Consider the following 20,062-nt stretch of genomic DNA (forward strand, 5'->3'; position numbering starts at 1 on the left):
AATTATTATTTATTTCATCTAAGGATTCTTCCCCATCAGATATCCTCTAGTTTATTTTAATGCAGAATTTTAAATAAATTCTAATTTTATATGAATTTTAAGATCAAAATTACATTTGATCTTGGGCTTCCCTGGTGGCTCAGAGGTTAAAGCTTCTGCCTGCAATGCAACCCTGCCTGCCTGCAACGCAGGGAGACCTGGGTTCGATCCCTGGGTCGGAAGATCCCCTGAAGAAGGAAATGGCAACCCACTCCAGTATTCTTGCCTGGAGAATCCCATGGACAGAGGAGCTTGGTGGGCTACAGTCCATGGGGTCGCAAAGAGTCAGACATGACTGAGTGACTTCACTTTCACATTTTAAGCAATTTAACTATTTGATAAAGTGATTATCACATGCATAGAGAGCTTAATATTATTTATTGTGATAAGATATGAAATGATAGAATAGTAAGCAACATATTCACTTCTTCCTCCTGAGGGTACGTGAACTATATAAGTAATATATTCCCTTTTGTAATTCAAGTCACAAAATGTTGAACCATGATCATTTACTTGCATCTTTTATTCCATCTAAATAAGAGACTATGCACTTAAAGTCTTTATAATCAGCTGTGGAAATATTTATAGAGACTGTTTCTCATTCCAAAAGAAGTTAAGGGCATCCTGACAAGTCTGCAGAGGCTGGAACTTTGGATAGCAGCAATGAGGATGAAATGCCTATTTTCAATGCAATTTTAGCTTATTTAGTCCAGCTTTGCAAAACAAAACAAAACAAAACAGTGTATAACTTCATTTGGTCTCCACTCTCAAGAGTGGGATGACTTGCATGGTTTAAAAAAGGCTTAACAAGTTGTGACTCTGTGGTGTTCTTCATTTTTTTTTTTTTTTTTTTGTGGTGTTCTTCAGAGTAAGCAGTCTGGTAAAACTGGTTATTGAGTATCCTGGCAGGAGCTGGAGCCACTAAAGTCCTGTTATGACTGCCTCATTCCCTTGTGTTTTATTCTCTTAACCTCCTTGGAAACTTTTATGGTAAATCCATCAAAATAAAAATGCTAGTTAGAAAAGACCACATGGTGAATGGAAATAGTGATGAGAACCAACTCATCACCGAAACTGTAAGTAAAACATAGGTGCTCCTTATCTTTGCTTTGTCTCCCACAGCACCTAATTAACCTAGTAATTTCTGAAAAAAAAAAAAATGAAAGCAACAAGTGATAGTGAGCAAAGGCAAACCAAAAAAAGCTCAAATCCCAGCCCTGCCACTTCCTTGTGGAGAAGGGAATGGTCATGCCTGCCTCAAAAAATTATTGAAAGGGTTAAACGAATCTTCACTTTATTCTCTCTTTTACACACTTATATACACACTCAAAGTATTAAAATACCCAAGAAGGCAGAAAACATAAAAATGTTTATTAATAACTTACAGCTTGGCATGCCTTTCTGTTTTGCAAGAGATGCATCGCTGGATGGTCGACTGATTAACTCCATAGATCCCAAGCCATGTAAAGGTTCCTCCCACTGAGATTGTCCAAAAAGTGTGCCTCCTGAGAGGATCTACATCAAAGCTATGAAGCAGAGAGAAATGAGTGAGCAAACACATTCCTTTGATACCCAAATATTATTTTAGTTGATGAGGTCATACAGCTAAATCTTTATAAAACAAGAAAAAGTAGCATTGGACATACTCAAATATATTTAATCGAGATCCATTTTCCGCTTTTTCTAATACACTGTGTAATCCACCAGCATGGGTTGATCCTTGAATGAGAACCGTTAAGAAGCCCACGATCATGACAACCATCTGAAATGCATCGGTCCACACTACTGCTTTTAATCCTCCCTGAAATGAAGAGAATGGATGTGAGTTCTTTAGGAAGACTCAAACTCTTCCATTTCTGCACAACCTCTTTGCTATCTGCTAGACATCTTTCTTTCTGTCTTTTTCCTCCCTCTCTTCCTTCCTTTCATTATTTCCTTCTTCCTTCCTTTCACAGTCACTGAACACCTTTTATGTGCCACGTTTATTGAGGATAATCATCTGGGTCTGGCTTGTACAACTTGAGGTTTATTTTTGTAAAGTTAGTGAATAAATTTGGGGAAACTGAGATGGTAGGCTACTGAAAAAAAAGAAAAGAACTAGAAAGGAATGATAGATCTCATACATTCATGGAGAAAAGTGTTTCAAGAGCTGGAGGAAGATCAAATAGTGAGATGAACAAACCAGAGTGTCAGGAGGGTGACTCTAACAGTAGATTTCAGGAGAGGGTGATTAAGCAAGTGGTTAGAGCAGTTGTTATCAAATCTGGATCCTCTTTAGAGTCACTTGGGGAATTTAAAAGCACACAAACAAAAAACAATGTCTGAGCCCCATTCCCAGGAATTCAGAATAAATTGAGGTCTGGGTTGGGATAGTTCTAAGTGTTTCTGAAAGCCCCCCCAGGTGACTCAAATGTATAATTCTAGTTGGAACTATGTGGGCAAGAAGAAATGAGGAAAGAAAGAGGCTGCTGGAGAATCTTTTAGGACCATGGCGAAGGTGGAATGCGCAAACTAGGAAAGATTAAATGAAATGATATATTTTTAAAGTACTTTGAAAATGAATAAGCACTATGGGAATGAAAGGATGTGATATTTTTAACACTGAAAAATAGAATTATTATCCTCAGTTACTCCTCCAGAGTGTCAAGAACTTCTATGAAAAGATGACAGGTTTCATCTTTATCTTGAGAAGAAAGAAGACATTGGATTTGTCTCATCATTTCTTGTGTAATTAAAATTAAAATGAGTTTAAAAAATAGACATAAAAGTCCCTTCCAGATACATTGTATTTGCATATTCTATTCAATTTCTGACTGGAAGGATATTCAGTCTCTTACTTACTCCTCCTAAATAGTGGTATTTTGATTTTATTTAAAGGCGATAAAACCCTTCCAAATCCAAATCAAAATATCAGATTTTGGTGATACAAAGCCCAATGCCAAAGACATCCTTTCAGAGGCTATTTGGCATGGGTTATGCAACAGTATGTATAAACCTGGACTTAAGCTAGACCTGGGGCAAGAGAACAAACCACTTTATCAAATGGGCATCAAAAGGCAGATTATAGCTAGCATGAAAACTTCTCTGATTTTTATGACTCCTTTATATAGCAAGAAACACACCTACCCACATGCCACTCATATATAATCCTGATTGTATCTCGAGTGTCACTTAGGTATTGAATCAGCCTGTTTTGTTTTATGTTGCCGACTGTTTACCTCACTAGATTGCAAACTCCTGGATGGCAGGAATTCTTTCTTATTATTATTTTTAAAATATCTTCCACTGTCCACTGATTATCTTAGCTACGCTATTCATCCATGGGATTATCAGAGTAAAGAGATTGCAATATGAGCAAGTGCTAGATAGATGAGCCATTGTTTTGGTGAGACTTTGAAGACCTGCAGCCTGGCCAGAGAGGATGGAATAGAGGTGTGGTGAGGATAAATCAAATTGGGCAGACTGACTCACAGACAGAAAGATTTTCAACACTAGTCTAAGAAGCTTACACTTTATCCTGTGAACAATGCAAAGCAAAGAGAGAATTAGGTCAGTCAAGTGGCATGAAGAGATGCATGTTTGAAGAAGATTAGGCTGACAGAGGTATGCAGGCTGGAGGGAGGCACTAAAATCAATTAAGAGGTAGTACATTTAGCTTATTTTTATTTATTGTGATTTTTAAAATATCCAGACTTGTTTCTGACATCTTTTTGCTATTTGTTCTACTTTTTCTATATATATATTTTCCTTTCGCTTAAATCAGCTGAGGGTGTTTTTTATTTTTTCACTTTGTTTTAATTTCCTTTTTCTAATTTGACTGTTTTATTTAAATGGGTCCCCTTGAAATTTTGCCATGGGTTTTTCATTTAAAGTCTAAGTTTTTATTTTATTTATTTATTTTTTTTCATTTATTTTTTTTTTTATTTTTTATTTTTATTTTTAAAATTTTAAAATCTTTAATTCTTACATGCATTCCCAAACATGAACTCCCCTCCCACCTCCCTCCCCATAACATCTTTCTGGGTCATCCCCATGCACCAGCCCCAAGCATGCTGCATCCTGCGTCAGACATAGACTGGCGATTCAATTCACATGATAGTATACATGTTAGAATGTCATTCTCCCAAAGTCTAAGTTTTTAAAATGTCTTAATCTCCAACAATTCAAGGATTAAAGCATCTTTAAATCTAAGTGCTCTCTCCCTGATTTACATGCTATTGATGTCTAAATGAAATTATTCTTTTTCTTAATTCCTAAATCACATATAATCATTGTTATTACATTTTAATATTATAAATTATATTATCTAACATTATATAAATTATACCACACTATAAAATTATTATTGTCATTAAGCACCAAAAATTGTTTGACTAGACTTACTAAATGTTCATTATTATATTTTTGTCATTTTTTCCATCAAAATCCAGAGAATTTTATTTCTTCCTACAACACTTCCTTTAGGTTATTCTCTGGGGAAGATATGTTAATGGTAATTTGTCTTAGTTCTTGACAGTTGATAGTTGTGCTGAAAGATAGTTTTGCTGAATACACAATTATAATTGACAATTGTTTCTTCCAGTGTTTTAAAGATATTGTTTCACTGCTCTGGCTTCCATTACTGTTGCTAAGAAGTCTGCCTTTCCTGTCCCTGGCAATGCATCTGGTTATCTTCCTACAGGCAAATACTTCGAAGCCACTGATCTGTTAAGTATGGCCAGACATGTACGAAGTAGAAGCCCATTTCTAATTTAGGTAGGGGATGTGTGTATGCTCAGTCGTGTCTAACTTTCTGCAGCCTCATGGAGTGTAGCCCTCCAGGCTCCTCTGTCCTGGGATTTTCTGGGCAAGAATATTGGAATGGGTTGCCATTTCCTTGTCCAGGGGATCTTCTCAACCCAGGGATGGAATCTGTCTTCTGCTTGGTAGGTGGACGCTTCACCACTGCACCACCTGGGAAGTTCAGGATGATAGTTAGATAGCATCACCATCTCAATGGACACAAATTTGACCAAGCTCCAGGAGATAGCGAAGGCAAAGGAAGCCTGCTGTGCTGTACTCTATGGATTTGCAAAGAGTTAGACGTGACTTAGGGACTGAACGACAATAAAAGGAGATGTGTGTCTGGAACAGAAGTATGGTAGTGAGAATGGAATGGGAAAAGAAATAAGACGAAACTTTGCAGTGTAAAGAAAAGATGGGATTTACAGGTATGAAAAAGAGATAGGAACATTTTTAAATTGTATATTATCATAACATATGTTTTTAAAAAGTAGGTGATATGCACACAAGGCCAAAATGCATGGACAGTATGCTATATCAAAATACTATATGATAATATATCAATTACTTTATTTTTCTCTATAAAGGGGGAAGACAATCCAACTATCTGGGAACCATTGCCATATTCTTAACTAGTTACTTATAAGCTCCATATATAAGACCAATACAAGGAGATCCAACCAGTCCATCCTAAAGGAAATCAGTCCTGAATATTCATTGGAAGGATTGATGTTGAAGCTGAAACTCCAATACTTTGGCCACCTGATGTGAAGAACTGACTCATCGGAAAAGACCCTGATGCTGGGAAAGATCGAGGGCAGGAGAAGAAAGGGACAACAGAGGATGAGATGGTTGGATAGCATCATTGACTCAATGGACATGAGGTTGAGTAAACTCCGGGAGTTGGTGATGGACAGGGAGGCCTGGCATGCTGCAGTCCGTGGGGTCGCCAAGAGTCGGTCACAACTGAGAGACTGAACAGTTCAGCGACTGAACTGAACTGAATGGATAGTACCAATATGGCTTCCCTGGTGGCTCAGACGATAAAGAATCTGCCTGCAATGCAGACTCAATTTAGCTGTCCATGGGATTCTCTAGGCAAGAATACTAGAATGGGTAGCCACACCCTCCTGCAGGGATGGAAACCGAGTCTGCATTGCAGGGAGATATTCTGTCATTAAATCTTCTTTTAGTCATGGCTCTCTCAAATAGGCCCAGAGCTCAAATTCTACTAATGGTTGATATGGAAAAGGATTTTAAATAAAACAAGAGCACCTTCCTCAGAAAACTGTTACAGATAAGGCAGCATATTTCTATTTAATTGAGAAATAGCAATTTCTGCTATACTTAAATGCTTTGTTGTTGGAAATTTGCCCTTATCCCATATTACGAAGTAGTGCTAAATACTTTTTCACAGCTAGATACATACCAGGGTACAGTAGAATGTGCAAACGATTCCTGTTGCAAACACAGAGCCCCAGAGATCAAACCCAGTCACTACAAAAAGAGAAAACAAAAAATTGAAAGAAGTTCCTTTAAGGACAGTAAAAGAACAAACTTTATGAGAAAAAAGTCACAATATTCTTGTCTGTATTCTTTGTGGGCAAATTAAAATCAAATTAGAGGTGATAAAATTAAATTAAATTTTATCACGTCTGATAAAGATTATTTTATTATATTATTGTAACTCAGTCCAGTCCGTGGGACTTCCCCAGTGGTTCAGCAGTGAAGAATCCACCTGCAGTACAGGAGACACAGGAGACATGGATTCCATCCCTGGGCTGGGGAGATTCCCTGGAGGAGGGCATGGCAACCCACTCCAGTATTCTTGCCTGGGGAATCCCAAGGACAGAGGAGCCTGGTGAGTTACAGTCCATAGGGTTGCAGAGTTAGACACAATGAAAATGGCTGAGCAGCAGCAACCCAGTTCATAATTTTCATGTAATGTTATAAGCCAAATTTTTCTCTTAAGATTCTGGAGTTCCCAATCTCTGTACCAATTATTTGTTTATTTGTTTGTTTTTCTTTAAAAAGTTAGTTAGTCCAATCTTTGCACCAAACATTTTATTATTTGCATTTCTTAACAAAGTCTACATACTTTCAACCCACCTCAACAATGACTGTGAATAAATATTTTTCAGTATGAGCACATAACACAATTAAATTGAATATTGAGGACTTCTAAAATTATAGATATCATTATGAAATTTCTTTTGCTTTTGATTTTTCTTTCCTTTTTTTCCCCCTGGGATTCTATTCTTTCAACAAGGTCAAGTGTAAATCTTAAATAATTACTACCAACACCTGTTACTCATGTATCCAGAGTATCCTCTTCATGAGATTACTGAGAAAGAACCATATGTTATAGATGACCTTATTTACATTGTTTGTATAGAACACAAAACTGTCAACTTATGGTTACCAAAGGGGAGAGAGAGAGAGTAGGGATAAATGGTAGCTCAGATGGGAAAGAATCTGCCTGCAATCCAGGAGACCCAGGTTTGATCCTTGGGTTGGGAAGATCCCCTGGAGAAGGGAATGGCAATCCATTCCAGTATTCTTGACTAGAGAATCCCATGGATAGAGGAGCCTGGTGAGCTACAGTCCATGGGGTCACAAAGAGCAGGGCACAACTGAGTGACTAACACACATCCACAGGATTTCTAATACTATTTATAAACTGCTATACATGAAAAAAATTGAAAAAGATAAACAACAAAGATTTAGCACAGGGAACCATATTCTGTATCTTATAGTAACATATAATGGAAAATAGCTCGAAAAATATACATAAAACTGACTTTGATGTACACCTGAATCTAATACAGTGTTGTAAATCAACCAAACCTCAAAAAAAAATTTGTCATTACTTCAGTGATTAGAAAACGAATGACAATCAAATTGGATGTTTGAAACCACGTGGATAAAGCCAAATAACTCATTATTCACGTTATTTTCTATGTTCAACTTTCAGAGCTTTGTGTTGTGACAACTACAGTAATTCACAGTATTCTAACCACAGGAATGTCTTCCCAACAAGATTTTGTGCATACATTTCTCAAGATAGCAACACAGGTATAAAAATGGTGGAAAGCACAAGAGAGTGTGGCTAACTTACCTTGATTGAGGGCCAGAGCAGGAGCGTACACCACCACTCCCGTGTAGAGAATCTGGTGGAGGGACAAGAATCAGGTGAACAGTGAGAAGAGCGACATGGGAAGGAAACCTTCCTAAAAATTTCCTTACGACCTTAGCACTACACTTTCTTCAACTTGTTCCAAACATTTCATTCCCTCACACTCTCATTTTGAAGTCCTCGGCAACTGTAACTAATTTGCAAAAAGGATAATAAGCATGAGATAGAGGAAGGCTGTTGGAGTTTTAAAATGGCTATACATTTTGAGATTTTATGGCTACAGCTGGTGCATTTCTGAAGGATATGAAAATAAGGTTCAGTGTTCGACTCACCCTTCCACTGCCCATTATACATATATCACCGTGACACAAACACATGTTAGCAGTTTGCTGAAACATAGGCTTTAGAGCAGAGATGGAATAATCTAAGAGGGGAGCACCTTGCAGGGAAAACTAGCAACACAGGCGACCTCCTTTACGGGCATATCTTCAGACTTCCAGAACTGGAGGCCACTACACTGACAGAAGTGGGTCTGGTCCCATATAGTTTTGAATGAAATTTCACCATTTAGAGATCCATGTGAGAGTTTTAAAAGGCAAATAACCATGGACAGGTTAAGGAGCATTGTTTTCCATGTTTTCTTGCCCTTAAATCCTAAGGTCACTGATGGAAGTTTTAATTTAGAAATGGAAGAAGGTTATCTTATAGTAGAAAGTTCTCGGTGAGTCATTGAAATGCATCGAAGCTATCCCACAGGCAGCTGTGGGCAGCAAGAGGATACCCTAGAACCAAGGAGGTAGGAGAAGAGTCCAAAAGGGGATGTGGGAGTATTGGTTTGAGAGTATAGTTTTAAACTAATTTTCAGAAACTAACCCATTTCTGTGTTGAACCAGTGAGCATTTCTGATTCAACACAGCTAAACTAGCAAAACAAAACAAAACAAAAAACAGTTACCAGACCATTTCATATCAAAAGCAACTTGTACCAGTTAAATAAGAGTTCACAATAAATTTAAGAAAATGCTTTTTTGCTCCTTTGGTGGTTTATGATATGTATTTGGCATTATTTATACAGATACATGAAGTCTATGAAATGTGGAAATCCCTCTATAAAATCACATATTTTGAAAGCGCTATCCTCGGAAGACAGTAGTTTCTTCTTAGGGTTGAATCTTTCCTTTAACTGTGTTAATTGCTTCTTGAAATAAACAAATCCATTCCTGCCACCCCACAACCCACCTCTGCAGCAGCCCTTCCTCCTTACCGTTTGCACAATGTAGATGACTGTGGCTGCATAGCGAACTGGTTTGTTGAATCGTAGTTGTAAGTACTAGAAAGAAAAGAGAGAAGGACATGCAAAAAATCAGCAAGTTTTATTTAAAGGCTGCTAACAAGGTTTGCTTTTTCTTGGTATTTCTCTGAGTTTAATGCTTAGCTTTATAACATGATTTTACCGTGTTTGAAATTGAAAGAAAGGGAGAGAAATTTGGATTGTTTAAAGTCAAAGATGTATTAAAGCTCAGTTTTTGCTCAAATTTCACGTGATGGTCAGAGAAGATAAATACTTTTTTAAATTTTTAAATTATTATTGCTTCAATTAAAAGGTCTCCTGGTTCTCTCCCCAGGGCTCTTCCTACTAGATGTACTAAAGCCATTATTTCATTTTCTAGCCACACTGCCCCTAGATTCAGCTCAGGCCTTCCTTACCTCTTGCACAGATCAATGCAGTAACGCTCTATCTGAGCTCTCTAAGCTCACTCCAAATCGTGCCCACCCATTCTACCAACCACACACCTGCCACATTGATTCTCCTAAAGCAGAACACTGGTCACATCACACTTTTCCTCAAAGGTTTCAGTGATTCTCTATCACTGACAAAACATAACACACATTCAGGCTCTCCATTCTAAACCCTCTACGATCTGATCCACACCCTTCCACTTTCAACATCACTTGCCCTCACCTGATTTACTGTGTACATAAAATCACTATGTATTGTTCAGCCAGCATGCTTTGTACTCTGCAGATTTCTCTTCTGTGTAGGAAGATTTTTCAGTGCAAGAGAGCCTCCCCTCACCCCTAGCCCTCAAAATTCACCAATTATTAGTCATCTTTCAAAAACGAGAGCCTGATTGCCATTCCTGTTCCTACTCATACTTTCCCCTCTGAACTCTTTAGGCAATTATACTAAGCTTCTTTAGCACTTGATAAACAGCTACCTTGGATTTTAGTGTTGGATTCCCATATTTTATAGGCTTCCCAGGTGGCACAGTGGTAAAGAATCCACCTGCCAATATAGGAGATGCAAGAGATGTGGGTTCAATCCCTGGGTTGGGAAGACCTCTAGAAAAGGAAATAGCAACCCACTTCAATATCCTTGCCTGGAAAACCCCATGGACGGAGGAGCCTGACTGACTACAGTCCATGGGCTGCAAAGAGTTGGACTTGATTGAGCATGCCTGTGTGCACACATCACATATTTCACAGTATTCATTTCCTATAGCCACTGTAACAAACTACCACAAATTTGGTGACTTTAAACAACAGAAATGTGTTTTCTTACAGTTCTGGAAGTCAGAAATTCAAAATCAATTTCACTGGACCAAAACCAAGGTGTTGCCTGGGCTCTGCTCCCTCTGGAGGTCTTAGGGAAGAATCTACTTCTTGCCTCTTAAGAGTTTTGGTGGCTGTAGGCATTCCTTAACTTCTAACGTCATCACTCCAGTTTCTGCCTCTGTGGTCACATTGCTTTCTCTTTGTCTGACAAGTGTTCCTCTGCTTCCCTTTTATAAATATGATTGTACTTAAGGCCTGCCTGGTTAAGTCGGGATAGTCCCTCTATCTCAAGATTCTTAATTTAATCAGTTTTGCAAGGATCTCTTTTTTAAAATCATATAATGTAATAGTTACAGATTCTTGGCATTAGGACATTTATTATCCCTTTTGGAGAGTAGTGGTGGTAGTTTAGCTGCTAAATTGTGTCTGATTTTTTGTGTCAGCATGGACTGTAGCCTGTCAGGTTCCTTGGTTCATGGGATTTCCCAGGCAAGAATACTGGAGTGGGTTGCTATTTGCTCTTCCAGGGAATATCCCAGACCCAAGGATAGAATCAGTATCCTCTGCTTGGCAGGTGGCTCCTTTACTACTGAGCACTGGGAAGACCGTTTTTGGAGGGAGGTGTATGCATCTTCCAGTCTACCACTTATTTTCCCTCGTGCATGTAACAGTGTCCAATTTTTTCGCTTTATCTTCATCTTTCATGTATTCATTTAACAAATATTTATCCCTTGTCTTCCATATTGCATTCTGACCTATAATGATAGCAAATATTATATAGTTCATGACCCAAAGGACTTTACAGATGAAAGGAGGAGACTGCTAAATTTATAGCAGTAAAGCTACAGTGATGGTATGTACTAGAAGAAAGGCTACAGGGAGTTATGAACATACTAAATAGATGTATCTGATTTACTGTTGGGGGTCACCAAAGGTATTCCTGAATTCCTAGAATTCCTGCTCTAGAAGGCACTAGTATTTGAACTCCAGTGCACAATAAACATGCATTGAATGAACAAAATAATTGTTAAAAGTAGCAAATAGTTGAGGATTCAATATCTTAGTAGTAATTCTTGGTAGTAATTTTTAATTGGTAATAATTGTTATCTAATTTAAGAAAAAATTATTTTGATTAAACCTGGAATTAACCACTCCTTTTTCCTAGAAATAATACATAAGTAAGAGTTGTTTGATGCCTTAAGATGGGACATTCTTTAAAACCCTAGAAAAGACTCCTCTTGGCAGAATTGTCACTCGATTTCACACTAATCCAATCTCTCAACTTACCTGCTCAATCATTCCCCCAAAGAAAGAACTGCCTTATTTTCATCCCATCTTTCTTCAGATGGTGCATTCAGTACACTATGAGTCAGGTGGATGTGTGAATGAGGGCACCATGTAAAAGGAAAATATTTTTAAAGAAGTCACTGAGGGACGATCTGAAAGTCTCAGCTATCACAGGATAAAAAACAAAACAAAACTTTTATGTTGAGGACAACTCGGGTTCAGATTACATGTCCTTGGAAAGATTAGATTATCGCACTAAACCATGGCTCCCTCTCTCTAAAATTGACACTTGTGTGACCTAACGACACAGTGGATGATAACACCAAGTGCAGGGACAGGAATATATGGGATCTTAGTGACCATAGTAGCTGTCGTGGGTGTGACCCCCGTAGTTTATTGCCATTCTCTGTCCCAGTACACCTTGATGGTATCTAAGTGTTCTGTGATTATCTGCTAGAGGGCTTTATCTTAGCCCTTCCCCAGGACAGACTAAAACTGCTGAAAGCCAACGATAAAAGGAAATTGGACCTCCAAAATCCTGGTAATTTCCATCCCAGTGAGGCCAACCTTGATATGTAACCTATACTGTCTTCCTGAGATCCCCAGTGAGATGGAACCTCAGTTGTTCATGGTTAACAACCTGCTCAAAAAACATTGGCTTTTTTTCCATGTCTTACTTGCCACTGGCCTACTGATAATTTAATAAAATCATTTCCCTAAAAAATGACTTGCATACAACTCCTTGTCTCAGGGTTTTCTTCTGGGAGAATGCAACTTAAGACAGTGATATTTCTATTAATAACAAATATGATTCAAGTGGAGACTGAAGAATTGCTTGTGTGATAAGCTGTACCTTCTTGTTGACAGAGATTCTTCTCCCATAACATTAAGAGTCAAGGATAGCCTACTGTAAGATGAGACCAAATCTGATATGCTATTATACAAGTTGTCCCATCTGAGTTTGCCTAGAAAAATGAGCCAAAGCACTAGCTGATGTCAGTCACATCAGTCAATTCAGTTCAGTCTCTCAGTCGTGTCCGACTCTTTGTAACCCCATGAATCTCAGCACCCCAGGCCTCCCTGTCCATCACCAACTCCCAGGGTCCACCTAAACCCATGTCCACTGAGTCAGTGGTGCCATCCAACCATCTCATCCTCTGTCATCCCCTTCACCTCCTGCCCTCAATCTTTCCAGCATCAGGGTCTTTTCCAATGAGTCAACTCTTCGCATGAGGTGGCCAAAGTATTGGCGTTTCATCTTCAGCATCTGTTCTTCCAATGAACACCCAGGACTGATCTCTTTTAGGATGGACTGGATGGATCTCCTTGCAGTCCAAGGGACTCTCAAGAGTCTTCTCTAACACCACAGTTCAAAAGCATCAATTCTTCGGTGCTCAGCTTTCTTCACAGTCCAACTCTCACATCCATACATGACCACTGCAAAAACCATAGCCTTGACTAGATGGACCTTTGTTGGCAAAGTAATGTCTCTGCTTTTTAATATGCCATCTAGGTTGGTCATAACTTTCCTTCCAAGGAGTTCAGTTCAGTTCAGTTGCTCAGTCGTGTCTGACTCTTTGTGACCCCATGAATTGCAGCATGCCAGGCCTCCCTGTCCATCACCAACTCCCGGAGTTCACTCAAACCCACATCCATCAAGTCGGTGATGCCATCCAGCCATCGCATCCTCTGTCATCCCCTTCTCCTCCTGCCCCCAATCCCTCCCAGCATCAGTCTTTTCCAATGAGTCAGATCTTCGCATGAGGTGGCCAAAGTACTGGAGTTTCAGCTTTAGCATAATTCCTTCCAAAGAAATCCCAGGACTGATCTCCTTTAGAATGGACTGGTTGGATCTCCTTGCAGTCCAAGAGACTCTCAAGAGTCTTCTCCAACACCACAGTTCAAAACCATCAATTCTTCAGCGCTCAGCTTTCTTCACAGTCAACTCTTACATCCAAACATGACTACTGGAAAAACCATAGCCTTGACTAGACGGACCTTTGTTGTAAGTGTCTTTTAATTTCATGGCTGCAATCACCATCTGCAGTGATTTGGGAGCCTCCCCCCAAAATGTCTGACACTGTTTCCACTCTTTCCCCATCCATTTCCCATGAAGTGATGGGACCGGATATCATGATCTTAGTTTTCTGAATGTTGAGCTTTAAGCCAACTTTTTCACTCTCCTCTTTCACTTTCATCGAGAGGCTTTTTAGTTCCTCTTCACTTTCTGCCATAAGGGTGGTGTCATCTGCATATCTGAGGTGATTGATATTTCTCTCAGCAATCTTGATTGCAGCTTGTGCTTCCTCCAGCCCAGCGTTTCTCATGATGTACTCTGTATAGAAGTTAAATAAGCAGGGTGACAATATACAGCCTTGATGTACTCCTTTTCCTCTTTGGAACCACTCTGTCAGTTTTAACTGTTTCTTCCTGACCTGCATATAGGTTTCTCAAGAGGCAGGTCAGGTGGTCTGGTATTCCCATCTCTTTCAGAATTTTCCACAATTTATTGTGATCCACACAGTCAAAGGCTTTGGCATAGTCAATAAAACAGAAATAGATGTTTTTCTGGAACTTTCTTGCCTTTTTTGATGATCCAGCGGATGTTGGCAATTTGATCTCTGGTTCTTCTGCCTTTTCTAAGACCAGCTTGAACATCTGGATAGACGGCCCCAAGGTAGATCAGAAGAAGAACCTGACTATCTTAGAACTTCTTGAGCTCAGATCAGATCCACTGAATTGTGAACAAATATAATTGTTGTCTTAAGAAATTTATTTTGGGGTGGTATATTACACATCAATAGATAATTGACATAAAAAGTGATGTCAGAAGTTGAGAAATGTAACAAAACCCAAAATATATGGTATTGGTTGGATAGCATATGAAGTCTAGGAAAGCAAACAGAGAATTGTTACTGAAAAATGGATATAGGGTAAGGAAGCTGCTATAGGAATCTAGAAAAAGTCATTGGTTGTAACATCCAACTCAGTTTAGTTCTTCTAAATTCAGTCAATTTGGTCAAACTAGAGAGACAGTATTAAGAAAAAAGAAAAAATATATATATATACGAAATAAGACTTCTTGAATTCTAATTTGAGCTTTGCCACTATCTCACTCCATAATAAAAGACTATTCAAACTGCATAATTTTCCATCTGAAAGATTGTATTCACTCACTTACTCATCCAGTGGTCATCTTTGTAGATGTATAGCTTTGCAAGCAAGCATGTCCAGTTGCTTAGTTTTGTCTGACTCTTTGCAAACCCATGGACTGAGGTTCACCAGGCTCCTTTGTCCATGGAATTTTCCAGGCAAGAATACTGGGTATGGTCAAAAGTAAAAATGGAAGTTCAGCAGAAAAGTTGAACACATCATGCTTGCTTCTAAAAATAGCACAGGTAACATTTACCATTGTGATGGATTATTTTCAAGCCCCAAACCTGATTTAGCCTCACTCCTTTCCATCTCAGGAAATAACAAGTCCACTTTTCTTGTGGGTTCAAGCCCAAGTAATGTGACGCCATCCTTGACTCTTTTTCATTTCACTCCTCACGTGCAGTTTGTAAAAGAATCCCGGCATTTCCTCCCCCAACTTTCAGAATTCCACTCGTGTCATCCCCTCTGTCTCCACACTAATGTTGTCATCTCTTGCCTAGATTATGGCAGCAGCCTCCTAACTAGACCCCTGCTTCAGCAATAATATCCTGCTAGAGGAATACTTTTGAAATACAAGTCACTCTTCTGCTCAAACATTGTAATGACCTATCTCACTGAGAGTAAAAACCAATCCTTAAAATGGTCTAAAAAAGGCCCCATAACAGTGGTTCAAACCCTATCACGCACTAAACATCCATTTTACAACAAATATTTTGTCACAATATTTACTATACTGAAATAATACTCAATAATGATATCATATACTCAATAACGATATCAATAATGATATCATACGCATCTAATTTCTCAACTTTTAACTATAATTACTAAAATGCCACAAATGTAATTTAAAGGAGAAGTAAAATGAGAGCCATTTATAAATAAAGAGTGTATATAATCTATAATGCTTAGAAAACACCATAGAAGAAGACATAGAGAAGTAGTGGCCTTCGCATTATAATGAAAAATCTGGATTAGAGAGAGGTATGTAGTTCAGAAACTATTTAGTTTAAGAAGTACAAGAAAGGACTTCCCAGGTGGTCCAGTAGTTGGGAATCCACTTTCTAGTGCAGGGAACATGAGTTCAATCCCACATGCTGTGGGGCAACTAAACCTGTTTGCCAGCCCATGTGTCACAATGAAGACCTAGTGCAGCCAAAAAAATGAAATAAAATAAAATAAGAATAACAAGTTTTGTGCTTTAAACTAAAAAAGAAGAAGAAGACTAAGAAAAATGAGAAAGTAGGTAGCCCACAACTAGTGTTAAGGGTAAATTATAACAAACTGGATCTATTAATGTTTGATAACAGAAAGAAGAAAGTAACTCTATCTGAGGTGGAGACAACATCCTGAGACTAATTATAGATTATCCAAGTGGAGATAATGAAAATGCACGCTATTGCAAATGAGCTGAGCCTGAGTTACAACTTGAGGGCGAGAACAATTCCTTATGCTTTGACATGGGAGAGAATAGTGACAAAGTAGCCCACATTCATAGATTAGTCTTGAAATCTTTCTGCATATTAAAGCATGTAAATCAGCTGGTTATTGCCAGCCCCAAAAGTCACTGGCTTAAAAACTAAGGACTTAATATTTCTCACAGTTTTTAGGACTGGGTAGGCGATTGCTCTACTTGTTTGCACAAAGTTCTCATGGGTCTGCAATCAATGGGAAGATAAGCTGGGGGAGAAAGTCCAAGACGGCCTCACTCACAAGTCTGATGATTGGTGTTGGCTGCTAGCCAGGCTGCCTCTGTTCTCCTCTATGTGTCCATTCATCCTCCAGAAATGAGACCAGCTAGATCCGCTTCCTGACATAGCTGTATCAGAACAGCATTCCAAGAAGGCAAAGGCAGAAGTTATAAGCTCACGAGACTTTAGCTCCACTTTCACACATCACTTCTGTCACATTCTATTGGCCAAAATAAGTCACAAGGCCATCCCAGATTTAAGAGGTGGGGAAATAAACTCTCCCCTTTCAGTCCTTTCTACTTCAAGAAACCTGATAAGAATATCCATAGATAGGCAGCAAGAAATGGAGGATGAACAAATAAACATAAATTAAAGCCTGTATATTGAGACTATAAATTTGGGGACAGTAGCAACAACAAGAATAATAATTATAATAATACAAATTCTTCCTCTGTATTTACCATTTGCCAAGCTCCGTTAAGAGTATTTGCCTATAATAACTCATTTAATCCTCACAGACATTCTTTAAGATAGACCCTTTTATTATTCTTATTTTACGTGTGTTAAAATCAGATACAGAGGTGAGTCATTTCCCCAAAGCTATGCAGCTAGTTAAGTGGCAGAGCTAGTAGTCAAAACCAAGTAACTCTAGACTCTTTTGAGTCTAGAGCTCATGCCTTTCTCATATGCCACACTGCCAATGCTTTCCTCTCTCTCTTTTAAACTTTTTATTTTATATTGGAGTATAGCCAACCAACAATGTTGTGACACTTTCAGGTGGACAGCAAAGGGATTCAACCATACATATACATGTATCCTTTCTCCCCCAAACTCCCCTCCCCTCCAGGCTACCACATAACATAGAGCACGGTTCCCTCTGCTATACAGATGGTTATCCATTTTAAATATAGCAGTGTGTACATGTTGATCCCAAACTCTCTAATTATCCTTTCTGCCCTGTTCCCCACCCCTGACACTGCCAGTTCTTACAAAGAAAGAGGCAATTCCAAAATATATACTTTACACAATCTGAGTTTCTTTGTATCAGGGTACTACAATTTTAAAAATATGTAAAAGGCAAATGTGAAGGGTAAATTAAATTCAACTAAATCCCTGTGTGTCCTCTATCTGTATGGTCTTGAATCTCCTCAGTTACATATTTGTAACTGGTTTAAGTAATGGAACCACGTTACTAAAAGTGCACCATCTATTGTACAATCTTAAATTATCTATCTGTATCTCAGCCAAAAAGAGACAATACACAATGTTCTTTGTGCTTTTCAGAATAAAATAAAACAAGTAACAAGTTCAGTTCTCTTTCATTGAGAATCTCCTATGAGTTAGGCAGTGCTTTAGAAGTTTACCAACAAATTCTCATTTAATCACTGAAATAGCCTCAGAGCTTGACTTTGTTACTTTCACCCTACAGATGGAAGGTGTAGATGTCTGGCTGTCTCTGCATACAGGTACGTCCGTGTCCAAAGCTTAAGCTTTCCCCAATAACACTGTAATAAATTCTCGCCATGATTTGTAATTATCCTGCAAATAAGTGTTTTGCAACCACCATGTGTTATGATTAAGACATAATACATAGAAGATGTATATTAGAGGGAAAAAGCAATTGTAAAAAGACCCGTTCAAGTGGAGAGGAAACAGCAACTCTTCCCAAAGTAAAAAAGAAGCAAGTAGTTGTTTTACCTCGTACGTGCTGGTGATGCCAGATCTGTAGAACACAGGAAGAAAGAGCTCTGATGTGAGGATAATGACTAACGCATACGCAATGAAGAAGAGGACGAAGGATGCTCCAAAGCGGTAGACGTCAGCAGGGGTCCCCAAGACAGTGACAGCGGACATGAAGCTGGCTGTCAGGGAGAGTGCCACCGGGCCAAAGTTCATTTGCCTTCCACCGACCAGAAACTCCCTTGAAGTTGCTTTTTTTCTCTCCTTAATCGCATAGAACACCCCAATTCCAGAGGAAATGATAAAGAGGGCTGCAAAGACAACATAATCCCAAACTGCAAAGTTCTTCACCTCCATGCTGAGACGTATAGGCACCAGAGAGTTATTCTCAACCCGATGTCTTTCCAAAAGCAAAGCTCAGTATGCTTTGCTGTGAGAGGAGGCTGAGGCTGTGTGAAGAGAATGATGACCAGAGGCACTTGGGTAGCACTTCAGACACCAAGTTGTACCTGGGAAGGATCTCAGAAGTCAACAGCAAAGAGGATTCTGGTAGTGTTATGGGTATCGACAGATAAGAACTTGAAATCTGACCCTGGCCTGGAGCTCTCTGTTCCTTTGCTAAAGCATGTGCTGCAGAGAAAGAATTCAGATGTATTCTGAAATTAATAACCACCGATGGTGAAATGCACTTGCCAGATACCATGTTCTTTAATCTCCTAGGTTTTCTTTTAACTTAAGGTTAAATATTACTGGGAAACATAGGAGTGATTCAAGTTCACCACCTCAGCATTTTTGAGTTAAACAGAATCTGTAAAATGCCAACACAACTATCACTGGTGTCTTTCTTCCGAGTAAGGGAGAGTGAAGGTGTGTACCTGTGACTTTCTGAGGCAGTGGGTGTGGAGGAAAAGGAGCAAAGAACAAGTAGTCAGGAGACCTTTGCTCAAGTTGGCGCAAACTTAATTGAGCTGTGATATTGTTGATGAATTATTTAAACTCTTAGAGCTTCAGCTGGAACATGGAATGGTAACACCTTATAGAGTATGGTGAATCTTTAAGTGTCTCAGACTTTCTGACCCTCTTTTTCTGATATGTAAATAACTATTACACTTGCTCATAGCCAAGCAACTAGGAACACAATAGGTGACTCTTTCTTGACTCTAGGCTTCAGAAAATAAATTTACCAATAATTAAAACATTGCCTGTAGTTCTCAAATTTTTCTTCTTTGTCTCTCTATCATTTTTCCAGCTCACAACACTTATGCACAGAGGTTAAGTTTAAGACCAGGACAAATAAGAGAAAGAAGAACCCAGTTAAAGATTCTTTTTTCTATGTGCATTAAAATTATTTTTATTACTCCTCTTTTTACTCTTTTATATTTTTAATTTTATATTGGAAGTTTTGTTGATGAACAATGTTGTGTTAGTTTCAGGGTACATCAAGGTGATTCAGTTATATATATGCATGCATCTATTCTTTTTCAAATTCTTTTTCCATTTAGGCTATTACAGAGAATTGGGCAGAGTTCCCTGTGCTATAGAGTAGGTCCTTGTTTGTTATCCATTTTAAATATAGCAGTGTGTACATGTCCCTCCCAAACTCCCAATCTATTGCTCTTTCTGCCTTCCCCCTGGTACCCACAAGTTCATTTTCTAAGTCTGTATGTTTCTGCTCTGCACAGCAAAGGAAACAATAAATAAAACAAAAAGAACCCACAGAATGGGACAAAATACTT

At 38.7% G+C, this 20,062-nt stretch overlaps 1 protein-coding gene across 4 annotated transcripts in view; it reads right to left on the bottom strand.

Moving 5' to 3' along the window:
• The window catches only part of SLC5A12 (solute carrier family 5 member 12), a 45,984-nt gene extending 27,000 nt beyond the window's left edge, over window positions 1–18,984 (bottom strand). For all 4 annotated transcript variants that reach the window (XM_042233299.2, XM_042233298.2, XM_004016352.6 and 1 more), the window contains exons 1-6: window positions 18,345–18,984; window positions 9,221–9,286; window positions 7,940–7,991; window positions 6,251–6,318; window positions 1,686–1,840; window positions 1,425–1,565 (exon numbers count right to left, since the gene is read on the bottom strand). In XM_042233299.2, the coding sequence (XP_042089233.1) occupies window positions 1,425–1,565; window positions 1,686–1,840; window positions 6,251–6,318; window positions 7,940–7,991; window positions 9,221–9,286; window positions 18,345–18,683 (821 nt within the window). In that variant the 5' untranslated portion in view covers window positions 18,684–18,984. The remainder of the gene's footprint in view (window positions 1–1,424; window positions 1,566–1,685; window positions 1,841–6,250; window positions 6,319–7,939; window positions 7,992–9,220; window positions 9,287–18,344) is intronic.
• Between the last annotated feature and the right edge of the window lie 1,078 nt (window positions 18,985–20,062).

The sequence above is a fragment of the Ovis aries genome, chromosome 15 (assembly GCF_016772045.2).
Source record: "Ovis aries strain OAR_USU_Benz2616 breed Rambouillet chromosome 15, ARS-UI_Ramb_v3.0, whole genome shotgun sequence".
In the NCBI taxonomy this organism is placed as follows: Eukaryota; Metazoa; Chordata; class Mammalia; order Artiodactyla; family Bovidae; genus Ovis; species Ovis aries.